The 22,238-nt window shown below is 59.4% G+C and overlaps 1 protein-coding gene across 3 annotated transcripts; it reads right to left on the bottom strand.

Moving 5' to 3' along the window:
- Window positions 1-127: 127 nt before the first annotated feature.
- On the bottom strand, window positions 128-21,143 carry ATXN7L3 (ataxin 7 like 3). Of its 3 annotated transcripts, none has more exons than XM_048829901.2 (13): window positions 20,906-21,141; window positions 17,427-17,539; window positions 14,847-14,979; window positions 11,878-12,049; window positions 11,156-11,253; window positions 10,215-10,237; window positions 9,557-9,623; window positions 8,165-8,196; window positions 7,775-7,843; window positions 6,706-6,749; window positions 6,346-6,417; window positions 5,299-5,432; window positions 128-4,973 (listed from the first exon to the last, which is right to left on the bottom strand). In XM_048829901.2, the coding sequence occupies exons 2-13, from the start codon at window positions 17,475-17,477 to the stop codon at window positions 4,825-4,827; spliced, it is 1,044 nt and encodes a 347-aa protein (XP_048685858.1). In that variant the 5' UTR covers window positions 17,478-17,539; window positions 20,906-21,141; the 3' UTR covers window positions 128-4,824. The 3 variants fall into 3 exon arrangements, with proteins under 3 accessions (XP_048685858.1, XP_048685859.1, XP_048685860.1); XM_048829902.2 differs by having other exon boundaries at window positions 9,557-9,602; XM_048829903.2 differs by lacking the exon at window positions 6,346-6,417 and having other exon boundaries at window positions 20,906-21,143.
- Between the last annotated feature and the right edge of the window lie 1,095 nt (window positions 21,144-22,238).

Here is a 22,238-nt window from a genome sequence, read left to right as displayed (position 1 = left end):
CAAGGGTTTAATTAAAAAAAAACCAAAAACACATCTCTTAACCATTAACACTTCCCCCCAGCTGTACTTCTAGTCAGAAGGGTAGACAGCTGCACTTTAATGACATTATAGACAGAAGAGGCTTGGATACCAAGTCAAGATGCATTTTATTTACAGGGGCAGCCACAATCCACTAATGGGAATACACAGCTTTTACAAAGTTGGAACTACCTGTACAGGATGGATTACATATGCAAAAATAAAAATTTCAAGACCACAGTACAGTACTGACCCCACCTTCCCACATGTGATCACCACCTGTGTCATTTCCCACCCTCCTGGCAGTTAGGTTGAGGGCCACAAATGGGAAGTCACAGGTGCAGGTTTTTTATATCATTACAAATTAAAACCCTCCTCATGACCAGTATCATGATAGAATGCAGGGTTTCAAGTGAAGCAGGCTTACCATAAAAATAAAAAAAAAGGGTGGGGGGGGGGGAATGATAGAGCCTATGAGTAAGAAGAAAAAACCAAGCAGCCTGGATCACTCTCTGAGGCTGCAAGCCAAACACAAATACAGCTGTGCTTCTCAGGGATTTCCACCAGCAGCTGCAGTACAGGGTCCAGCCTGGGCTCCTTTGGGTTGTTCTCTCTTAGGCCTTGCTTTCTGAAGTTGCACGACTCGAGCTGTTCATGACCGGCCTGTCCACAATGTTCTGATACCTCCATGGTAGCCAGTCATCTACCTCCTCAGTGGCCACGCTTAGAACTACCATGGTCCTCCTCTGCACAAAGGATTTTAGTCCCACCAATTCACCTAGTTAAGCAGGTTGTTTTAATATTCTGTGCAGGACAAAGATATTAACCCTCCACTTGCCTTCTATGCACTGTGCTGTAGCGACTCCCATGACACACATGCAGCTGTCAGCAACAAGCAGGAAAAGCCTGCTTTGTCCTGTTCCAGACCCCACTGCCCCTGTTATGACAGCAGAGTGGACAGCTGCTGCCCACCTCCTTCCACAGAAAGATCTAGCTCAACACACGCTGGCACTGCAGGAGAGCGGTCCAGGCCTGGGCCCTCAAGGTTCTATTGTTCCTACTGCTGACAAGCCCAGGTGCCATGGGACTGACCCTTTTAGGAGTCCCGGCTCGGGGCCAAGAACAGCTTCTAGAGATGCTTGATCCAGAGTTGCACGTAGGAGCCCCATGCAGCTACGCCCCAAAGCTAGCAGCATTGTTTCCACTCCACTCAAAACCGCAGCGGTGCGAGGAGCCTGCAGTTGCATCGACTGGAAAGACAACACGTAAAGAGACGTCAACCACGTCCAGAGAGAGCTCAGACACCCCAGGCAGGTGCATCAGCAGGCAGGGGAAGGGCACAGCTTAAAATGAGCCCGGCCACAAGCCAGGAGTCAAACTGGAGCTCATGGCTGAGTGTCTCCCTGGCTCAGCTGCATAGCTCAGAGGGAGGAATACGCTGTTCCCTTGTACAAGCAGCGAACGAGGTGCAGTGATCACTTCCACTAAGACTAGCCGCCGGGATGAGAGAGCCGGTTGTAGGACACAGCATGGACAGTTCAATCCCACACACTTGCAAAGCAGTTGGTAGGGACACACAGACAACCCCGTCATTCTAGAGCTCCAAGCCACTGTATGATCCTGGCACACCCTGTTGGATGCACTAGCAGAGGGCACTTGCAGGTCAGCGCCCAATCTACAGGGTCAAATGCTTGTGCATGTGACACTTGCCTCCAGCTCGCACCCCGAATCTCTGCCATCCCTTTAATAAATTCCTCCACCATTCAAGACTCTCATGATTCTTAACCTAGATTAAAAACTAGACTCTCTCCCTCCCCCAAGAAGGGCACAGGATGAATAGGCAACTTGTGATTAACCTACCCGCACCCAAGCCCAAATGGACACCTAACTTGGGGGGATTCCTCTCCTCTCCCTTAAAGACCCTCTTCCCCAGAGGCCTGTTCTCTGCAGCCAGAGCCTTCCTTCTAAAGACATAATGGCTGGAGTTTAGGAGACAGACACAGGAGCACAGGTCAGAGTCTAGCTCAGAACAAAGGTTTCCTAGGGTCAGACAGGTGCCTTTCATAAAGTTACCTTAGACAGGGAATCAGCAAGGCTGTGGGAAGCAGGACACCTCATTTGCACTACGGGACTCAGTTCATATTTGCCAGCCAGCAGAGCCACTCATCGGGGTTTAGCCATTTTCACCGTTCTGCAATGAGGCCCGCAGCGATCTGGAGCAGACATTCCAGGCCGCTTACAGCCGATCGGTGCCTCAGGCGTTTGGAGACCCAAGACAAAAGTTACATGGGAAAGGCTGGGTCTGCACACCCCACCCTTTGCAGGGAGCGACCTGCGGAACAGAAGGAAGGTGCAGGGATACCAGAACCACAATTGGGCAGAGCACATACCTATGCAGACAGCTGGCTGCCTCAGACTGCAGGCCAGGAGCAGGGCCCTGTGCCATACACATGTGCTCAGTGTCAAAGGTGCCTTCCCCACTCCCCCGCTCTGAGTGGCCCCCAGTTTTGAGCTAGGGCTGTGCACCGTGACTGCCTTGACCTCGAACATCGAGACGCAGCCGGCAGAGATTACTCCGCATGCAGCCCCCACCATGATCCAAGCAGCGAGCTCTGCATGCCCTCGGGTTCCTGCCCTTTCACTGAGGGCACCCCACAGGCCCCTTCAGTGCAGAGCAGGGCAGAGCCGTACGCACGAGAGGGCTGGCTGAGTGCCACGGCTCCAATGGGAAAGCAGAGGAGAAACCTGGAGGTGCCCCCCCCAATCAGTTTTCAGATGCTTTTGGAACCTGCAAGGCATCCGGATACAGCCTTGCTCACACATGCAAGCATCCAGGAAGAGTCAGACAGACTGACACACTGCCGCCTGCAGGACAGAGAGGTTCTCTGCAAGCAGGCCTGCAGCAACGCTGGTCACCATTAGCAAAAGGCTCAGAAACCGACCGCCACTTGAATTCTTCCCCCAACTGCAAAAAAAATATCAGCCGGATCACATCACAGAAAGGCCTAGAGGAAATAAAAGCAGCTGGCTTGGGTCTCAGTTCCCTGGGAGGTTTGCTCTGCACACACAGGCGCACGGCTCAGCTGGCTGAGAATTGCAGAGATGGAAATTCAAGAGAGACAGGAGAAGAGCCACAAGAAAAGACCCACCAGGAGAAGCCCACTCGGGGTCTGGTTCCTGGTGACAAGAAGCCCCAGGAGAATCAGAAACCAGAGGGCCACCCAGAGATGAGAGAAAAAGTAAAAGACACCTTGAAAATGTAAGCATTCGGTTTTCCAAGTCAGCAGGAAGCACCATGTGTCCTCGGAGGGAAAAAAAAAGGGGGGGTCCTGCCCCAAAAATGGGGCCTGGGCCATGCTTAGCATGTTCAGAGCGTGCAGAGGAAGGAGCTCGTCTCTAGCAAAGGGCAGCCCAAGCCACGTGATTCAGTGGGCACTCACTTGTCCCTTCCTAAAGCTCGAGGGGAGATGGGAGGCAGGGAAGAGGGAGGGGGAGAATATGCTTCCCCCCCACCCAGGTTTTTTTAAAGCAGTGAATCCTTCCAATGCCAGCCTCGCTGCTCAGAGACCTGCGCTGTGCAGAGAGCAAGAACACGAGCCCAGCAAAGGAAGTCCCGTGGATGCAGCCGGAGCACGTGCTTTGTCATGGGCCCTGCGGCTGCTTTCCACGGTAGCAGCGGCAGGAGGGCCCCAGCACTTACCCAGCCAGCAGCTCCCTCCAATCACTGGGTACGACTGGAGTCCCAGGGCAACACTGGGCAAGGCAAAGCATCGCGATGGTACCCCCCCCCGCCAACGGTACAGCAGTCTCGTCCCCCCAAGCAGAGACGGCAGAACAAACGCCAGCAACACCACGGAGCTAAGCAGCCGAAAGCACGTCCCCATGCCAGGAGGGGGACCCCACGGGAATGTGTGTCACCATCCAGCCTCCACGCCGAATGGGGAGGGGGCCTCTGCCCTCCCACACCCCCGGGCCCGACCATACCCCGCAGTCCTCAACCAGCGCACTGACCGGTGCCCGCTCTGGGGCCGGCCCACCCAGCGAGCACCAGCCACAGAGCGAGGGTGGCACATGGCCACCGCCCTACAGGCAGAGCACACCAAAGCGGAGACATCAGATCACGCCCTGAGTGCTGGCCTGGCTGGGGCGCGGACCTGTCAGCGGCCAGCTCCCTCCCCACCTGGGGGCAGAAGGAAGGAGGAATGCCTCCCCCCAAAATGCCAAATCAAGGCCCGGCCAGAAGTCACATAAGGCCTGGGTTACCCTGAAAACAGAGGCCCTGGGCCCCTGGCATGGACCCTTGCACCAGCAACCCCGCTCCCTGGAGGAGGTGGCTCTGAAGGGACACACCTGGGGCTTTTCCTCCCCTCAGATCCCCTCCTTTCCAGTTCGTCGGTCAGAGCAGGCGGGGAGGCTGCGGGGCTGGCATGGCCCGGTTCCCGCACCCCTCCTCTCCGGTGCCTCCCTTCAAGGGCCAGGGTGGAATCAGCTCAGTCCCCCCCACCCGTCTCTAGTGTTGCCAAGCGACAGACGTCACCACATAGTCATGATTGGACATCCAGTACAAAAAAAAAAATCACAGAATAAATAGACATGGGGGGAAGGGACACGCCCGCCATGCCCCCCAATCCCCACAGGCAGTGACGGCCTCCAGCTCCACAGCGCCCCCTCCTGGAGACGGGTGCCCCGGAGACGCGCTCTCTCTTTGCAGTCAATGGAGCGGGGTGGGGGGGACGAGACGCCGCCTGGCTCCCCCGGGCGCCATCAGAGTCAGGACAGGCCCGGTGCAGGGGCCGCCCCCGCCCCTCAGTTGATGTCGTCGTAGATGCTGGGGGTGGGGGGCGCAGGCGGTTTGGGTTTCTTCTTCTTGCCAGAGCTGAGCCCCGGCGTGCCCCCCACCAGGCTCAGGTGCGGCTTCTTCTTTTTGGGTTTTCGCGACTCCGAGTTGTTCGTACCTGGGCCGAAGGGAGAAGAGGGAACGTGAGCCGCACGCCCAGCCCCTGGAGCTGGTAAGGAAGGGCCGGGGCCCCATGTGGCCCCCCAAACCAAAGGGGAAAGCCCCACTCCCCAGAGACTCAGCCTGGCCCCCACAGGGCAGGGACAATAGGGAGCAAGTTGGGAGGAAAGCAGAGGGCTTTCCTATTAACTGGGGGGAGGGAGGGCAGCCTGCCCCTTCTGCCCAGGGCATGGTGGACCGGGGAGCTGCCCCAAATCCTCAGGGCACTTCTCCCAGGACCCTGGCAGCCGGCAGAGACCCCACCCCCAGCCCCCAGTTCTTACTTGCTTTCGAGGAGGCCGAGTCGGAGGGCGAGATGTCCGAGGAGCCGTCCCACTGCAGCCGGCTCATGATGGCCTGGCTCTCCGACACGTCAAAGCCCTCGTTTTCCACGCTGCCCTCTGCTTCCGGGAGCGAGCTGGGGGGAGGGGGCACACAGGGGTAAGGGGTCACAGCCTTTCATAGATCCCTTAACCCCCCACACGCTGCTTCTGAACCCGCGCCCCACAAGCCAGTGAGTTCCCCTGCAGAGCGAGGTGAGCAGTCAGATGGGGCCAAAGGTCTCAGGGGGAGGAGATGTGCTGGCCACCAGCGAGGCCTCTGGATCTCCTGCAAGGCGCAGCCCTCTTCCGCCCCCGCTTCATTTGTTTTGAGGTGGGGGTAACAAACAAGGCGCTTTGGTTCTAAGCGTTTCTCAAAGGGCTTGCCCCCCACCTGCCTGCTCGGTTATGGACCCCCTGCTACCCCCAGGCCAGCCCGCGGAGCCGGGTTTTGGCTGTGGCCGGGGTAGGGAAGGGCCACAGCAGTTCCAGCTCCCGCAGACAGCTCTGCCCTCAGGTCCTCCTGCTGCTCCCTAGAGCCCTCCAGAATCAGATCCTCTCCCCTCACCCTGCATCAAGCCTTCTGCTGCACTCCCCCCCCAGCTTGGAACAGGCTCCCTCTTGCAGGACCCGAGCCCCCAGCAGCCAGTCTCCGAAACCCCATCCTGGGCTGCTGTCCCACATATCAGTCACCTGCCTCCAACCTGGGACAGACACTTCCCCCGGGGCCATCCACACGGCGCTGGGCAAAGCCCCCACTAGCCCTGGGGCTGAACAAGGGCTTGTCTGCTCAGGGCCTCGGGCTCTGGGGGAGCTGCTGCCCTCGCTGTCTGTGCTTGGCCGAGGCCCACAGTCGCCACACCAGGGCCTCGCTAAACGTCTCCTGGAGATGAGCCCGCCGGGGCCCAGAGAGCTGGCCCTGTCTAGCCCAGCCTGGAGGCGGCAGGCCCAGGAGCCTTTTCCATCTCCCATGGGCGCGCCTCGGCTCCGCTTTTGTCTGGTCGCACTTACGCAGAGGGTCCAAGGAGGTAGACCCTGACTGACCTCCGCTGCTCGTCTGTGTGCTGGGGGCACCGCAGAGACCTGCGGGGACACAGGAGTTCAGAGGCCTGGAGCGCACAGCGGCTTGTGTTCCCCTTCCCTGGACTTCCCAGCCCTACCCTGGCTCCCCGGCTGCCTCCCTACACCCCGGAGAGTCACGCTTTGGGGGGGTGATTCTGCCGGTAACTCAGCAACAGCTGCTCCTCAGACAGGAGGAGACGACCCCACCCACCCCATGCAGTCCCAGGTTGCAGTGAGGCCAAGCTGCCGGAGCAAAGCCTTTCGGAGAGGCCCCGAGCAGGGTGCAGAGACCCGAGGCGGTGCTCTCACCTGGTGCACATCTTCTTGGTGTGTTCGGAGATCACCCCGCATTGCTAGAGAGAGAACAGATGGGCTGAGCGAGCACAGAGGCAGCGAGGGTCACCGGAGGTGTCCCAGCGCAGAGGTATTGCTACGTGGGGTTTTCAAATACCCTTAACACGGGACCTTCCTTGGCAACCAGAGACACAAGGTTCCCCCTGGTTCTGGGGGGGGCAACACAGAGCTTGAAAGATTTCACTCCCCGGGGCAACCTTCCATCTATGGTTCAATGCAGCCCTGTCTTCCCTAGTCTGCAGCAGGGCAGCCCTAGTGCCTCGGCTGCTGCTGCTAAGGGTATTCCCCAAGCAGCTGCATCGTGAAACCAACTTGACTGGTCAGTTTTGCTGCTGCTATTCAGAGCCCAGCAGGCCACTGCAGCAGGGGTAAGCAGCCAGGCATCAATTTCATTGCTGCCTAGGCAGGTCAGCTGCTTCGGAGGTAGGCAGCGTTTGAACAAGGAGCAGTTCCCAAGAGGAAGGGCTTGGGGGAGAAACTCCAGACAGAGGAGCAGCCAAGACCCCTATCCCATGTGGTCAGGAAGCTGAGGCCAGGCAACGTAGCTACAAGTTCATCAGATGCTTCTTAGCTACAGGCGGATATTAAAGACAAGGGGCTCTACCAGCGGAAAACGACTAGGAATGGGGAAGGAGGAGTGGGGATATTTACTTGGACAACATCCCTGGACCCTAACTCATGGGCTCTGTGTCACCCAAGCAGGAATGACTGACTCTCAGGGGTCTTGGAGCAACCTAGCAATATTCCCCGCCCGCTCTGGCTCGTCGTATTGCTGAAGCCCCAAGCCAAGCGGGAAAGGCACGCAGCAAGTGCGCCGTCAGGCTCGGAGCGCTTCCCGGGTCTTAGCTCTTCCCCGCCCAGGGGAGCAGTCTGCAGCCGGGCTAACGGACACAGAGGGAAAGGTCATGCGGCCAGTCACAGGCCACAACGCAAGTCAGCAGGGACAGAGCCCAGGAGCCCTGGTTCCCAAGTGAATCTCGCCCCGCCCTGCTCCCTTTCTGCTCCGTCCCAAGGGGCTACTCACCGTGGTGAGCAACGAGCGGAGCTCCTCGGGACCCAGCGTTTCATAGTTGATTCCAGAAGAGCTGCTGTACTGCAGGGAGACACGAGGGTGACTGAATGTCACAAGGATCGTCCGGGGTGCAGCGTGCTAACCCCAGTCAGGGCCCCAGTGCTGTGTAAACCAGCCCCGGCCTGAGAGCGCTTCAAATCTAAATACACCAGATGAGGGGCGGGAGGGGAACCGAGGCACAGGGAGGGGAAGCGACTTGCCTGTGGCCACCGAGCAGGCCAGTGGCAGACCTGGGAATAGAGTCCAGGTCTCCTGAATCACAGGCTAGCACTCTACCCACTGGGCCATGCTGTCCGTCCGTTCCCCCCCACACACACACCATGGATTCACACCTACACTCACCTTAAAGGGATCCGAGTTCCCGCTGAGCTCCCCTGAAAAGAGGACGAGATGGTGAGACACGTGATGCGGCCATCACTCTGGGCAAAGGGAGAGATAGGGGCTCCAACCCCAGCCAGGCTCCCACCCTCCCTGGGCCTGGGCCTGGAGAGCCACCGAGCAGCCCTGCGTGTGTCCCCATGGTGCGGGACAGAGCCCCTGGGAAGCCAGTCCCTGCCCCAGGGACCTTTGTCTCAGCCAGGCACAGGTTGGGGGAGGGGGGGTTCCCAGGAGCAGCAGGCTTAGGGGCGTGAGAGAGGCCTATGGGAAGAGGGCATTGGGGGAAGAGGGATGGAGGGCCCAGCACACAGGGGAGGAGAAGAGTCAGGAACAGCGGAGTGAGCCACGGCAGAGCCTCGAGCTGGGCATAGAAGGGAAAAGGAAGCCAGCGCATTCGGTAAAGGCAGGGAGGGGCGCCGGGCAGGGAGGGGCGCCGGGCAAACCCCTGCCCCTGCCCCCACCCCTTCCTTGAAGAGGAGCTCAAGCCAGCAGCCATCTAGAGCCCCCCGGCCCGGGGCATGAGCAGGGGGTGCCCTGGAACTGCTGGCAGCCTCCAGAGTCCATTGCAACCCCACGGTTCCCACAGGATCCTCCCGGGGAAGCTCTGCCACAGCTGTCCGCTTCTCCGGCGGGGACCCCCAGACCCCGGTGACCCACGGGGTGGGGGTGGGACACGTATCAGAGAAAGGGGCAGACTACGCTGGGGCAGGCAGCAGCTCCGCGGCCCAGAACCAGACCCACTCAGGGCCAGGACAGTGCGTTCCCTTGGGGCACAGGTGAGGAACCGGCCAGGCCTCACCCAGCAGCCCGCTGGCCTCCCCATGGGCTCTCCCCAAGGAATCACAGAATATCAGGGTTGGAAGGGACCTCGGGAGGTCACCTAGTCCAACCACCTGCTCAAAGCAGGACCAATTCCCAATTTTTGCCCCAGATCCCTAAATGGCCCCCTCAAGGATTGAACTCACAACCCTGGGTTTAGCAGGCCAGTGCTCAAACCACTGAGCAATCCCTCCCCCCAGAGAACTAAATGGCCCCCTCAAGGATTGAACTCACAACCCTGGGTTTAGCAGGCCAATGCACAAACCACTGAGCTATCCCTCCCCCCCCACGCTCCTCCCCAATGCCCTGCCATGCTACTGCTCCCCCTTCCAGCATCGCACATCCCAGGCTTCCCCAGGGCGTCGCGGTTGGCCAGCCGCACAGTCGCTGTCATGGCAGGACTTGGCTGCACCAGGCCGCCCCGCAGAGACATCAGGCCCCGTTCCCAGAAGCAGTGGGGAGCGCCAGCCCCAGGCAGGGCCAGCCGGCCTAAGCCCCGCCCCCTCCGCCAAGGTGCTCCGCCCCCTCACCACTTACCATTTTTGTGTTTTAAGGATTTCGATCTCCGGGGCGAGTTGGGGTTCTGGAATAAGGCAGACAAACGCTTTGGGGAAGAGAAGGAACGAAGCGGGGTCTGAGTGCACCTTGCCTGTCCCCTTCCCCGCCCAGCCCCATGGAGAAGAACAGCCAGCCCCGGGGATCTGGGCATTCACACCCACAAACCTCACCCCTGGTTATTCAAGGGAACGCGCTCACCTGGGACCAGAACTGAAGGGGCAGAGCTGCGGTGTCCTGACAGCCCTAACAGCGCACACAGAAAGTCTCGCTCCCTGATGCGGTCACAGTGCAAACGGAGCATGGCCTCGGGCTCCGGGGTTCCCCCCCCCGAGCACCGAGCCGAGCTCCCGGCACGAGGGCCCAAGCAGAGGAGACGTCCTCTGCACCCAGGACGGGCAATGGAGACACCATGGGGCATGCAGATCAAGGCAGGACCACGCCCCCGGGCCAACCTTCCCTTGCCCCACTGCCAGTACGTACCCTGCAGACCACACGCACCTGACGCCAGCCTGCGTCCCAGCGCTCGCAGCTGATGGGTCTCCTCCCCCCCCCGCGTTGCAAAAACGAGGGGTGAGCACCTCTTCACCCCCGACCCTACATTCCCTCGCCCCTTTAGCATGAGCCACACAGAACGTACCTTATCGGATTTCCTCTTCTTTGCTAGGAAGGGAGGAGGAAGGAATAATGTTCTTTAGCCCTAACAGTGCCACCATCTCACAACGTCCAAACCAGCCTCGGAGCCCGTCCCCTCCAGAGGCAGGGGAGCCAGCGGGCCAGGGCTGAAAAGGCCCAGGTCCTGCGGGAGCGACCGGGGTGGGAAACAGGGATGGGACAGGATGGCCAGAAGGGACCGAAAGCCAAACCCCCGCGCTGCTTGGCTTTAACCCTTTCGGCGCCAGCCCGCACCACCACCCGGCCGCAGCCGTGCTCCTCCAAGGGCTTCATGCAGGCTAGGCAGCTCCCAAGGGGCAGAACACACAGACAGAGGCTCGCTCGCTCTCCCAGGCTCCTCTCAGCCTGGCGTCCAAGCGGCCGCAGAGCTGGCTGCATGAGGTCATTGGGTAACCAGCAGAGACAGGCTGGGGTGCAGGGGACAGAACGCAGAGCAAAGGGCCCCCAGAAGGAGGCCTGAGCCACCCATTCCAAGACCACCCCCCAACGAGGCGCTAAGATTATTTCCCAGCCCCCCACGGAGAGGCAAGGCAGGCTTGTGGTGGCGGCTCTGGGCGGGGACTCAGTACATCGGGGATCACTTCCTGGCTCTGCCCCAAACCCCCCCCGTGACCCTGGGCACGAGGTGCTGGGCACCAACATCTGCCCCACAGATGAGCAAGTCAAGGGCAGGCCCCACAGGCTTAAGGTATGGGGGGGTAGGAACCCCGTTACTTCTCACTCTGCCCCTCAACATGGCTCCCCGGGGAGATCTTTCACAGCCCAGCCCTCTGGGTGTTGGGCGTGGGGTGATCTGGCCCTTACTGCACAAAGACGGATACGCAGTAGAGGAACCTCCCACCCGCTCGCTCTGCACTGCCCAGAGACCGCGATAGGACCCCCCACCTCCACCCCCGGCCGCGCTACCTTTCTTCTCGGAGCCGTAGGACCAGTCGTTATCGTTGATGTCATCGTTGTCCTCTTGGTCGCTCTCGGATTTGTTCATGTTGTTGCTGCTAGCGATCCTGTTCGGGGGGGGGGGGGGGGGGAGAAGACACACAGCCACGAGGGTGCTCAGCTCTGGAGGCCTGCCCCCCACCCGCCCCCCCGCAGATGGCCCAAGGTAGAGGGACACCGAGCCACCCCACAAAGCTCCACGTCCACGGAGATCAGCAGAGGGGCAAGGAGCATCTTGACCAACAAACCCAACTGCACAAAACAGGTTGCTGGGGGGGAGGGGGGCACGCAGGGGGCTAAACACAGTGCCTGGAGGTTTCAACAATTAAGTTTTACAAAAAAATTTAATCGCAATTAGGGAAATGGGCCTCAGGACTCCTGGGTCCTGTTCCTGATTCTGGGAGGGGGGCGGGGCCAGCAGTTAGCAAATGAAGAGGATCAAGACTCTTGGGTTTTGTTCCCAGCTCAGAGAAGGGAGGGTGGCCTAGTGGTTAAGTCAGGACTCCTGGGTTCTACACCCAGTTCTGCCACAGACTCACTGGAACACCCCGCTAAGTCTCCCTAGGCCTTGATGTCCCCGAGGGGGGATACATCCGGTGCAGGGCGTGGGCTCGGTGCCCATGACCCCTTTGCGGTCCGGTCTGTAGCTGAAAAGGGCTCTGTGACCAGCAGCCCCCGCGACCAGCCCTCACCTCCTGTTGGCTATCCGGCTGCTGTTCCGACCCATCCCCAGGCACTTCTCCAGGTGGGGGGCGAAGCGGGAGGCAGCGATGCTGCGGCTGCAGTTGGGACACACGCACTCCTTGTTCTTCCACTGGTTGTAGACCTGGCCGAAGATATCCACGCCAGGCTGGTCCACGATTTCTGAGAAAGAGGGGGACACAAGCATGAGCCACGGGGCAGGCACAGAACAGCTCCCCAGGGTGGGGGGCAGCAGCGCCCACCGCCACGGCCCTGAGCACTCCCACCAGCCACACAACGCTCCAGCTTGCTCGGAGAGTCTGCTCCGATTGTCAATAGGCTGCGGGAGAGCCCAAGTTTCACCCGGCTTAACAGCGGGCCAGCACCCGGCCCTGGGGACGTACCGAGAGAACCCCTTCTCCCATAAACTCCGAGCAGACTCGGGACACAGAGCTGCCAACTCCACCTGGGATCTGGGAATACGTACAGCACCGAGCACCATGGGGGCCAGCCGCAGGATGAGCTGGCCCTTTAAGGGGATGGGGCTCTGCCACATGCATGCTAGGCTTAGCCCAGCTCCCCAGGATAAATGCACGGGCCGCAGGATGGGGAGCATGCGATGACCAGCCAGGCCAGCTGAGGGATACCAGGGCAGCCTTGGAAGTGAGAGCGGAAAAACAGCCAGGAAAGGGCTAGCGGCAAGGCCTCGCTAGGCTGAGTAACCCTCCAGAGCTCCTTGGCAGAAACCAGCCTCCCAAGATTAACTGGGGGGGGGGGGGAAACTGAGGCAAGAGGGGGCCCCGAAGACCAACTGGAAAAGCGCTGCTCCAGAGCCCAATCTCAGTCGGGGTCCGTACTCAAATACGGATACACAGCAATAGGGGGGCCAAATCCGCTCCAGCTCCCTCTCCTGAGGCGGTCGCGGGGGGAAACGACATGTTTGTTTCAGTAACATCGGTAGCTGGGACCCCAAGGAGCCATGTGCCGAGAAGAGGCTGTTTTTACACCGTCACTTTTCTGATTACAGTAAAACCCTCCTTCCACCCTCACGAAACAGGTCAGTTTAAGAGCCAGTCCCCAGACAGCCCCCTTCCCCCCTGCCCCCTTTTGAGGCTACAGAAGTGGAGGTTCTCCTGCTGTCCTGCAAGAGCCCCCCTCGCCCCCAAGAGACACAGATCCCTATGAGCATAGCCAATGCTGATGCCTACAAGTCACTTTGCCCTTGGGGTTTGGTCAGGCAAAGGAAAATTTCATCGAAAGGCCAAGCCCGAGGTTTAGATACATTTCTAGCGTCTGACCCTCCGCTAGCCAAACCGTGCTCACAGGCCCCGAGGTGGCTGAGCGCGTTAAGGTTTCTACATAACCCGGTATGAAGTGATGCACTTGGGAACGTCTCTGTAAACCGGTTCCTCGCTTCGTGTCAGGAAGAGGGAGCCCAACCTGACTGCAAACACGTCACGCTTTATAAATAGTCAGTGGAGACGGGCAGATTTCTTCGGGATTCCCCCCCCCCGCGGGGCCCATAACTCAGTCCCCTCGCTCGGTGGCATGGAACCCAGGAAGGGAGAGTGCTGATCAGCCGAGCTATGCAACTGCCTAGAACAGCTGCAACGCCAAAAGCACGGAGCGACGGCTTAGAGGGACCCCAGCGGTTTGAAAACCGCAGCCTTTCTCCGACGTCTGTACCTGGCACAATAACCACACGCCTAAGGCCACGCTGTAGCCTGAGCGACTCACAGGGTTTGGACTGATATAACTGGCGTGCAAATTTTAACCAGTCTCGTTATACTGGTGCAAGCCCTAATGCGGAGACAGTGAAACTGGCAGAAAGGCGCCTTGTGCCCGCACAGCTTATTCCCCTTCTCGAACCAGATAAGCTACACCCATGTGCGGCAGCTTTATACCAGGATCCCTGCACGCATACGAGGGAGGCTGCCTCCCCTTAAGCGTCTAGTTCACTTGGTACAATTCTTGTGCTTAGCCAAGGCCTAACTCCGAGGAGTTGGAGGAAAATAAGAATTAAAAAGACAAGCCTCCTGCTCCAGGGCAGAAAGCAGCCTCTAATGAACAGCGTCAGGAAGACGTTTTCCTCATGGGCAGGTTATGCCATAACGGCCTCCCGCCGTAGTTTCTTGCATCTTCCTCTGACGTAGCTGGTGCTGGCCAACGTCAGGGACAGGATACTGGTCTAGATCAGTGGTTCTCAAGCCGGGTACGGGTAACTCACCTAGATATTTGCCTAGTTTTACAGCAGGCTACATAAAAAGCACGAGCGAGGCCGGTACAAACTAACATTTCATCCAGAAAATGACGTGTTTATACGGCTCTCTGTACCACACACTGAAATGTAAGTACGATATTTATATTCCAATTGATTTATTTGATAATTATATGGTAAAAAGGAGAAAGGCAGCAATTTTCCAGGGCTGTGACACTTTTGTATGTTTATGTCTGATTTTGTAAACGGGCTGTTTTTAAGTGAGGTGAAAACTGAGGGGTACGCAAGACCAATCAGACTCCTGAAAGGGGTCCAGCCGCCTGGGAAGGCTGAGAGCCACTGGTCTAGATGGACCACTGATCTGCTCCAGGATGGTTCCCTGTATCCCGACTGGGTGCCCACCCGAGTCTTTTTCAAGTTCACTCACTCGGCGTGTGGGCCCGCACTGCGTGCCTGGCCAGTTTACCCTGTCGCTGGGTAGCTACTCTAACTCCGTCTCTCCCTTGCTAAAAAGGCCCTTTCAAAGCTCATCGGGGGAGCAGACCTGACTCAAAGTGACCTTCAAGGGTGTTTCTGGAAGCATTAGGCTTTGCTATCTGAAGGGGGCCTCATCAGAAACCGGATCCCGGCTTTCAATTCGCCATTTCTAAAGAGCTAAGTTGGCACATCCCTTTAAATCCTTCGAGGATGCTCCTGCCGGTTCTGCCCCGCTAAGCCTGAGGAGCGGGAAGGGAGCAGGGAAGGGCCCTAGAGGGAACTCACCGAAATCCTTCATGCTGTCGGGGTCCGTGTCATCCAGGAAGAAGTAACCGCACTTGACTGCCCGATGCACCTCGAAGCAGAGCCCCAGGCAGGCATCTTCGACCAGGTCCGTGTAAATCTCGTGAGCGATGGCCTGGGGCCCAACAGAGCCGGTGAGAAGCAGCAGGGAGGGAGACCCGATTACATCCCACCGGGTGAAATTTCCCCCCCCGCCTTGCCATTTTCAACAGCCCAGACCACAACAGCCACCCATGCTGCCCGAGACCGTGCAACGTTTCCTATACCTAGCGGATCTGACTGTGAGGAACTGGGGGGGTGGGTGGGAAAGAAGAGGCTTCTGAGATTGCTCAGCCCCCACCGGGATCGGGCCCGGAACAGGAAATACCACAGCAGGATAGTGGCTGATTTGAGTGGCCACCGCTGCGTCGGGGGTTTGAATGGCAGATCCAAGACTGTTCCTAGAGCTTGGTGCAGATGTCCCAACAGCCATCCACAGCAGCAGCAGAAAAAGCATTTACCCACCGCTGGCCCCTCTGCCATTACCACCACTGGCAGGGTTTTTGTGGTTTGGTTTTTTGAGTTTTTAGCGCTTACCGAGCCTCTGCCCGGGGACACTGGGGATACCCCATGCAACGCGTCTCTGCATCATGCAGAATTTCCCTTACATGCACACCTGGGGAGAGACCCTTCGCGGCCATTGTAGGCAACAGGCTCCCTCTCCCTGGGTCAGCTCATACAACGCACCAGCAGGCGGGGGCCCGGGGGGAGGACCCCGGGCTTCTGATCAGCATGGAAATAAAGCAGCATGCACTCGGACTGGAGAGTTGCACAAGATGCACTTGGCACAACCAACATGTTCCCCCCCGCCCCCCAGGGATGCTCACGGGGCGAAGGTCACCACCGCCACTCTTGCAAAGCACCGGTGCCCCCTCCCCACTGCCCCCCACTCACACCCCCGCCCCTTGCACTGTACCCCAGAGCAACTGCTGCCATCTTTCCTGAGCGTGTTCTCTGCCCGTCCCAGCAGACGCCACGATGCTGGAGCAGGTGCCCACGGGGGGCTACGCAGGGCCCAGCTGCACGTCCTCTCCCACCCAAGGCTGTCGCCACTTTACCCCCAGCCAAGGAGGTATATTTGCAGTAAGAGGGGGGGGAAGAGTCTGGGATCAGGGAGTTTTCCCTGCTCTCTTCCCCCAGAAGGCAACAGGAGGGGCAGAAGCAAGCGCAGAAGAGCTACCCTGGGAAGTCTCATGGCTCTCAGCTCTCTCCCCCGCACCCCCCAAGACAGCAGCCTTCTGGCTCTCATAGAATCATAGAATATCAGCGTTGGAAGGGACCTCAAGAGGTCATCTAGTCCAACCCCCTGCTCAAAGCAGGACCAATCGCCAATTTTTGCCCCACATCCCTAAATGGCCCCCCTTAAGGATTGAACTCACAATCCTGCGTTTAGCAGGCCAATGCTCAAACCACTGAGCTATCTCTCCCCTCTAATCTTCCTCGTTCGGAGATGAAGTCGCACGGTCTGAATGTACCTACATCCTTCTGCAAATCCAGACTCTTCCCCTCCTAGAGGGGTCAGCTCAGGACGGGCAGAATTGGGGGCCCCAGTGAGGTGGATTCTCGCGCCCCCACCCCCGGCTTCCAGTTAGAATTGGACACCCGGCTGCTTCCTCACTAATGCTGCAAGGAAGCGGCCTGCACCTGCACCCTGAAAGAGGGGTTCCTCCTCTCCATAGGAATCCAGCAGCCAAGGCTGCCCTCCTCTGTTGGCTTGTTGGACAGCCCCAGGCGCACGTGTAAAGCTGTGGGCCAGGGGCCTGTTCTTTCACCTTCCCTAGGCAAGTGAAGGAATTCAGGTTTCAGAGTAACAGCCATGTTAGTCTGTATTTGCAAAAAGAAAAGGAGGACTTGTGGCACCTTAGAGACTAACCAATTTATTTGAGCATAAGCTTTCGTGAGCTACAGCTCACTTCATTGGATGCTGTAGCTCACAAAAGCTTATGCTCACATAAATTGGTTAATCTGTAAGGGGCCACAAGTCCTCCTTTTCTTGAAGGAATTCAGTTTCACTAATGTTCCCTCTGCCACACCCTCCGACTTAGTGTCATTGGTTTCCCAGCGATTTGCCACATCCCTCCCCTTGGATGCACCAAAGAGGGGTCAAAGGCCAGCACTATAGGAATCCACATTCCTGGCATTTCAGGACCCAGGAGTCAGGCTTGGCTCTTCCTGGCCTCACCCCCAGTAACAGACAAATTCTACCCACCCCACCCCTTGCATCCCCAGGGTTGCCTCCATGTAGCTGAGCTTAGGCTGCAGCCCTGAAACTGGAACTCAAAGTGATTCTGTGGCTAACGCAGCCTGGAATCCTGTTGGCTCCGCAGGGCTGAGAGGAGTGGCAAGGACACGCCTTGCTCACTGATCAGCCAGCAGATCTGCCTGCTGCACGGAGCGAGAAGGGGACAATTCTGCACAGAGTAAAACGGACTCGTTAAATCCCGAGGCCAGGATGGTGGGAAGGATTCTCCAAGGGAAAGTAGCTTTCTAGAGTCCTGCAGGCCACGGCTCACTCCCGCTTACCTCCAGCTTGCTGTTATCCAGGCCAGACAAAGACATTTCCTCCATTTTCATTTGCAAACGCTATTGGAGAAGACGCTTTGAATGCACATAGCACAGGCCAGGCTGGGATGCCGCTGCACGGACAAGAAGGGGAGAAACAAGTCAGCGCTTAAGAGCCCCGTCAAACCCCACTCAAGAGCGCCCACCGCCCACGCAGCCATCTCCCAAGGGAAGCCCCATCAGGCGGGTCATTTGAGAACACATCACAGAGACAACCCTGCGCTGGGCGGAGGGGGAAAGACTGACTAGATCAGCGACCCGCAAACAGGGGACACAGGAGGTGCCATTTCCCGGCACCGGTATCAGCCGCTGGGGGACGGATAGCACCTGCACCCCGACAGGGCACAACCTCCGCCCACAACCGAGTCTGGGCTGTTCCAAACCAGCCCCACGTGCTAGCCAGAGGGCGCCGGGGGTCGCCAACCAGTGCAGCCAGTTCTGATGCAAGGGGCTGTAACAGGACAGCTGGGCACAAGCGTAAGGAAAGCAGGGTCTGCTAGCATTATTACTTATTGCTAGGACCACAGCATCTAGGAACGCCAGTCAAGGCCCAGGCCCCTGCCACGCAGACCGGCACAGCGGCCTGAACGCAATGGACACCGGTGCTTTGTTAAGCAGTTCTGGTTCAGAAGAGGTTGTCCTGGAAACGAGAGCTGCTCTGGCTGCTCACCGTACAGACCCCTCCTTTTGGGAGGCCTGCGAAAATAACGCCAGAGACCAGGTTTTCCTTGGCAGCAGCAGGCAGACCCCTATGGATTTTGGTGCAAAATAGGCAAACTGGAAGGGGGAAACAGGGGACCCACAGAGCCCCTGGCATCTAGTTGGCAGACCAGTCAGCTTCCACCAGGTCTGTAATGGTCTTTAGATCAAAGCACCGGCAGATGGCAGCCATTAACACATTCCAGCACCCCAGGTCAGCTCTGCCCATCCTCGCAATAGAGTTTAGCATGGACACCCTTCCCGCCCAGATAGGAAATAAAGAAGGAATAATGGGGAGGCCGAGGAGGAAAGCGGGGGGGAGGGGGACAGTCCCTGGCATGAGGGAGGAAGTATGGGGGGGTTGCAGGGAGCCCCCAAAATGGAGGGGGATGAGAGGGCAGCACCCAAAGAACTTGGCAGGGAGCGGGGGGAACGGAGGGATGTGAGGAACCCCCATGCGTGCAAGAGGAGCTCAGCCAACAGAAACAAAAGCACACCCCTCTCGTTGGTAAAGCGAGTAACAGCATTCCACCGGTCGCTATTTCACAGCAGGTGTGGTCTCCACTCCCTCAATCCCCATCACCTCTTCCTCCAAGCCTTGGGTTAGGGGATGTACAGGCCTGACAGCACCAGCCAGGGCGCCGGAGTGGGACTCAGGAGACCAGTTCTAGCGTCAGCTCCGCCACTGCTGCGACACCTTGGGCAAGTCACTTGTGCTCTGTGTCCCTTTCCCCGCCCCCCCTTTGTGCGTCTCGTCTATCTGCACCGCAAGCGTTTTATTAATGCTACCACCACCGCTCGCCTCTTAACAGTAGAGCTCAAAGGTCAAAATCATTCTCCCCGTTTTTCAGATGGGGAAACTGAGGCACAGAGCGGCTAAGTGACTCACCTGAAGTCACCCAGCAGGCCAGGAACAGAAACCAGGTCTCCTGAGTCCCAGCCCACTGGACCATGCTGCAGGGATAATCTGTGTCTGTACTTACAGTCCCTCAGGCCCTGGTCTCAGTTGGGGTCTCTACTGGAATACAAATAAATAACAGGACCCCAAAACACAGCTCCAAGCGTGACACCCAAGTCAATCCTCCCAAGATGCCACGCCTCAGGCCAGCGGGCTGGTGGAGTCCAAGAGCTCTCCCCGAGGCCAGTTCAGTGCCCCAGCCTAGGAAAACAACAATCCCGACACGGCGGAGAAGGCAAAGCGGCGCAAGGAAAGAGACCACAGTACTCGGGCCCTGCGCCAGGACACAGCACCTGAGCCTGCAGGGCCGGGACAAGAGCACCAGCAGGCTGAGACATGCCAGCCGTGAGACAGCCTCATCCCAGGAAGCAGCGTGGAGAACAGGGCGCTTCTTCCACCTTTCCGCGCCATGAGCCCAGCCAACAGCTTCCACCCTCCTCAACTGGGGCACCCGCAACAGAAGACATCTCTGTCTGCTGGAGTCAACTCTGGGCAGGAGAAGGCGCTGCCAGGGGCCCGCACTGCTGCCCCCGCTCTGTCGGCGCCTTCCTGAGTCTGCACCCCTGCAAGAGCCATGGGGCAGAGGCATGACCCCCGGCTAGTCAAAGGGAGGTCGGAGCGTTCCCGCTTTTGGGAAAAGTCCACATTTATCTGCCTCTCCCCCAACCCCTCTTTGGAATAATCTGCCCAGAGGAGCAGGGCAGGAGGCCCCCGGCTTCCCAAATCATCAAGAAACAATTCTGCTGCATCACCTTTCCCAGGAACAGATGGACCTGAGATCACAGAAGTTTGACAGGTGTTAAGCAGCTGTGGGGGGTGGGGGTGTGTGTGTGATAAATGGATCTGATATTAAAAGAGGGCAGCCTGGGGAACTACGCCTCCCCGCCCCTCCACGCATACACCCAGTAAATAACCGAGCCATCCAGTTAGGAGCCATATTGCCAGCTTCTGCATCATGCCAATGGCAGGCTAGGATGGCGCAGAGAGGAAAGAGGCCTGCGGAGCTCCCCACCCCACCTTCCAGGGGGTCCAGAAGCAGCCCCAGGGGCCGCCCCAGGTTTCCTGCACTCTCAGGGCTTGTGGCGGGGGAGAGCTCCCACAAGTCAGAAAGAGGAAATACCGATTTCAAAACTGGCTTCTTCCCTTTGTAAACTCCACTGTGCATCTCTCCCAGTGCAGCCCCCCTTGGCAAGCAGGGAGCGGCTTGTGGACACAGGGGGATGGGTACAAAGACCAGACCAACTCCCAGGGGCTGCCAACAGTTTGGGGCTCTCCCTAGCTGCCTGTCGTAAGGCACCGGGAGCTTGATTAGCTTCACAAAAGGAAGCGAGCCACGGTGCTGGCACCGGGGTCCTGCCCCTCCCGAGACCCATCTGAAGCCAGGGAGCCAGAGGCCGCTGCCAGGCAGGATCGGGCCTGCACCCCACGATTCCGAGCTTCAGCCCCACTGGGGCGGATGCTCCGTGGCCCCTCTCTGAAGGGCGGGGGGTGCAAAAGAGAGGAGACACCCCCCCAGCCCCAGCCAAAATTAGTTTCCGCTCTCAGCAGAGGCTTGCCCTGGAGTGTGCGCCCCCCCCCCCCCGCGCCCAGGCCAGCATGTGTCAGGGGGAGGCCCGGCCCCGGCTCACTCTCCTCCCCATGTGCCCCCCTCCCCGGGTGAGTCCCCCCCCACTGACCTCCTACCCAGTCACCCCGCTACTCCGGCCCTCCCAGCCAGCCGATCTCCTCCCCCACTTCCTCGTCCCCCCACCCCTTCCCCCAAGCCCCTCCCCCGGCTACTCACCCCGGCTGTGCGGAAGAGGCGGGGTGGGGGGGGGTCGCCCGGGGCCGAGCTCCCCGCTAGCAGCAGCGCCCGCCCCGCTCCCGGCTCCCCATGCCCGGCGGCGCCTCCTCCTCCCCGGGCACATTCAGCGGGCGGCAGCCCCGGCCATGGCCCCCCCGGCTCCCCGGCCGAGCGGATCCCCCACGCAGGCTGCGGGGGCTCAGCCCGGCCCTGCAGCAGCCGCGGCGGCCCCGGCCCTAGCGCGCCCTCCGCCCGGGCGGCAGCAGCATTGGCAGGCGCTGGGGGGGGCGGGGCTCAACCTACCCTGCTAGGCCGAGGCGGAGGCGGGGCTCGGGCGCCAATGGGCGGGCGAGGCCGCGAGCCGGCAGCCAATCGGCGCAGCCGGCACCTTTTTCACGCTGCTGTGCGCCGCGCGGGGCTGGCTACATTGTTGCAAGGCGGAGAGTGTCAGAGGATTCCAAGGGAGGGGGAGGGGCTCGGAGCGGGCAGCGCACAAAGGGGCCGTGGGGGCGGGGCTGCCTGCTCCTCCCTCCTCCAGCGATCCCCCTCCCCGCACCTGACTGCTCCCCCGCCTCCCAGGGGATCTCCCTCCCCGCACCTACCTGACTGCTCCCCCCCTCCCAGGGGATCCCCCTCCCCGCACCTGACTGCCTGCTCCCCCCCTCCCAGGGGATCTCCCTCCCCGCACCTACCTGACTGCTCCCCCCCTCCCAGGGGATCCCCCTCCCCGCACCTGACTGCCTGCTCCCCCCACTCCCAGGGGAATCTCCCCTCCTCCCAGGGGATCCCCCTCCCCACACCTGACTGCCTGCTCCCCCCACTCCCAGGGGAATCTCCCCCCCTCCCTGCACCTGACTGCCTGCTCCCCCCCTCCCCCGAGGAGCTTCCTCCCCGCACCTGACTGCCTGATTCCCCCCACTCCCCAGGGATCTCCCTCCATATACATCTGCATGCTGCCTTCTTGCCCCGTCCCATCCCCTCAACATGCCTGTTGCCCCTCCCCATTTTTCTGTGTCCTCCATCTCCTAACAGAGTGCCGACTCCCCCACCTCAGGGTATCCCTCTTCCCCATGCCAGCCTCTTGTCACCTCCTAGGGGATCCTCCTAAAACCAATTTGCCTGCCCCCCTCTCCAAGGGATCTCCCCCCACTTCGGTCTCCCCTTAGAAAAGACACACACCCTTCTAACCAACTCTCCTGTGGGTGCGTCTTCCAGGCTCTGATTTGCAGATCTCTTTGCTGGGTCCTCCCCTCCCAGCACCCCTGCAAAAAGCAAGCCCCAAACACCCTGTATAACAGACACATGGTTTCATTCACCTTGCCAGGTAACAGTT

This window comes from Caretta caretta, chromosome 27 (assembly GCF_965140235.1).
Source record: "Caretta caretta isolate rCarCar2 chromosome 27, rCarCar1.hap1, whole genome shotgun sequence".
Taxonomy (NCBI): domain Eukaryota; kingdom Metazoa; phylum Chordata; order Testudines; family Cheloniidae; genus Caretta; species Caretta caretta.
The sequence above is the reverse complement of the archived record's forward strand: the minus strand, read 5'-3'. Positions and strand labels throughout refer to the sequence as shown.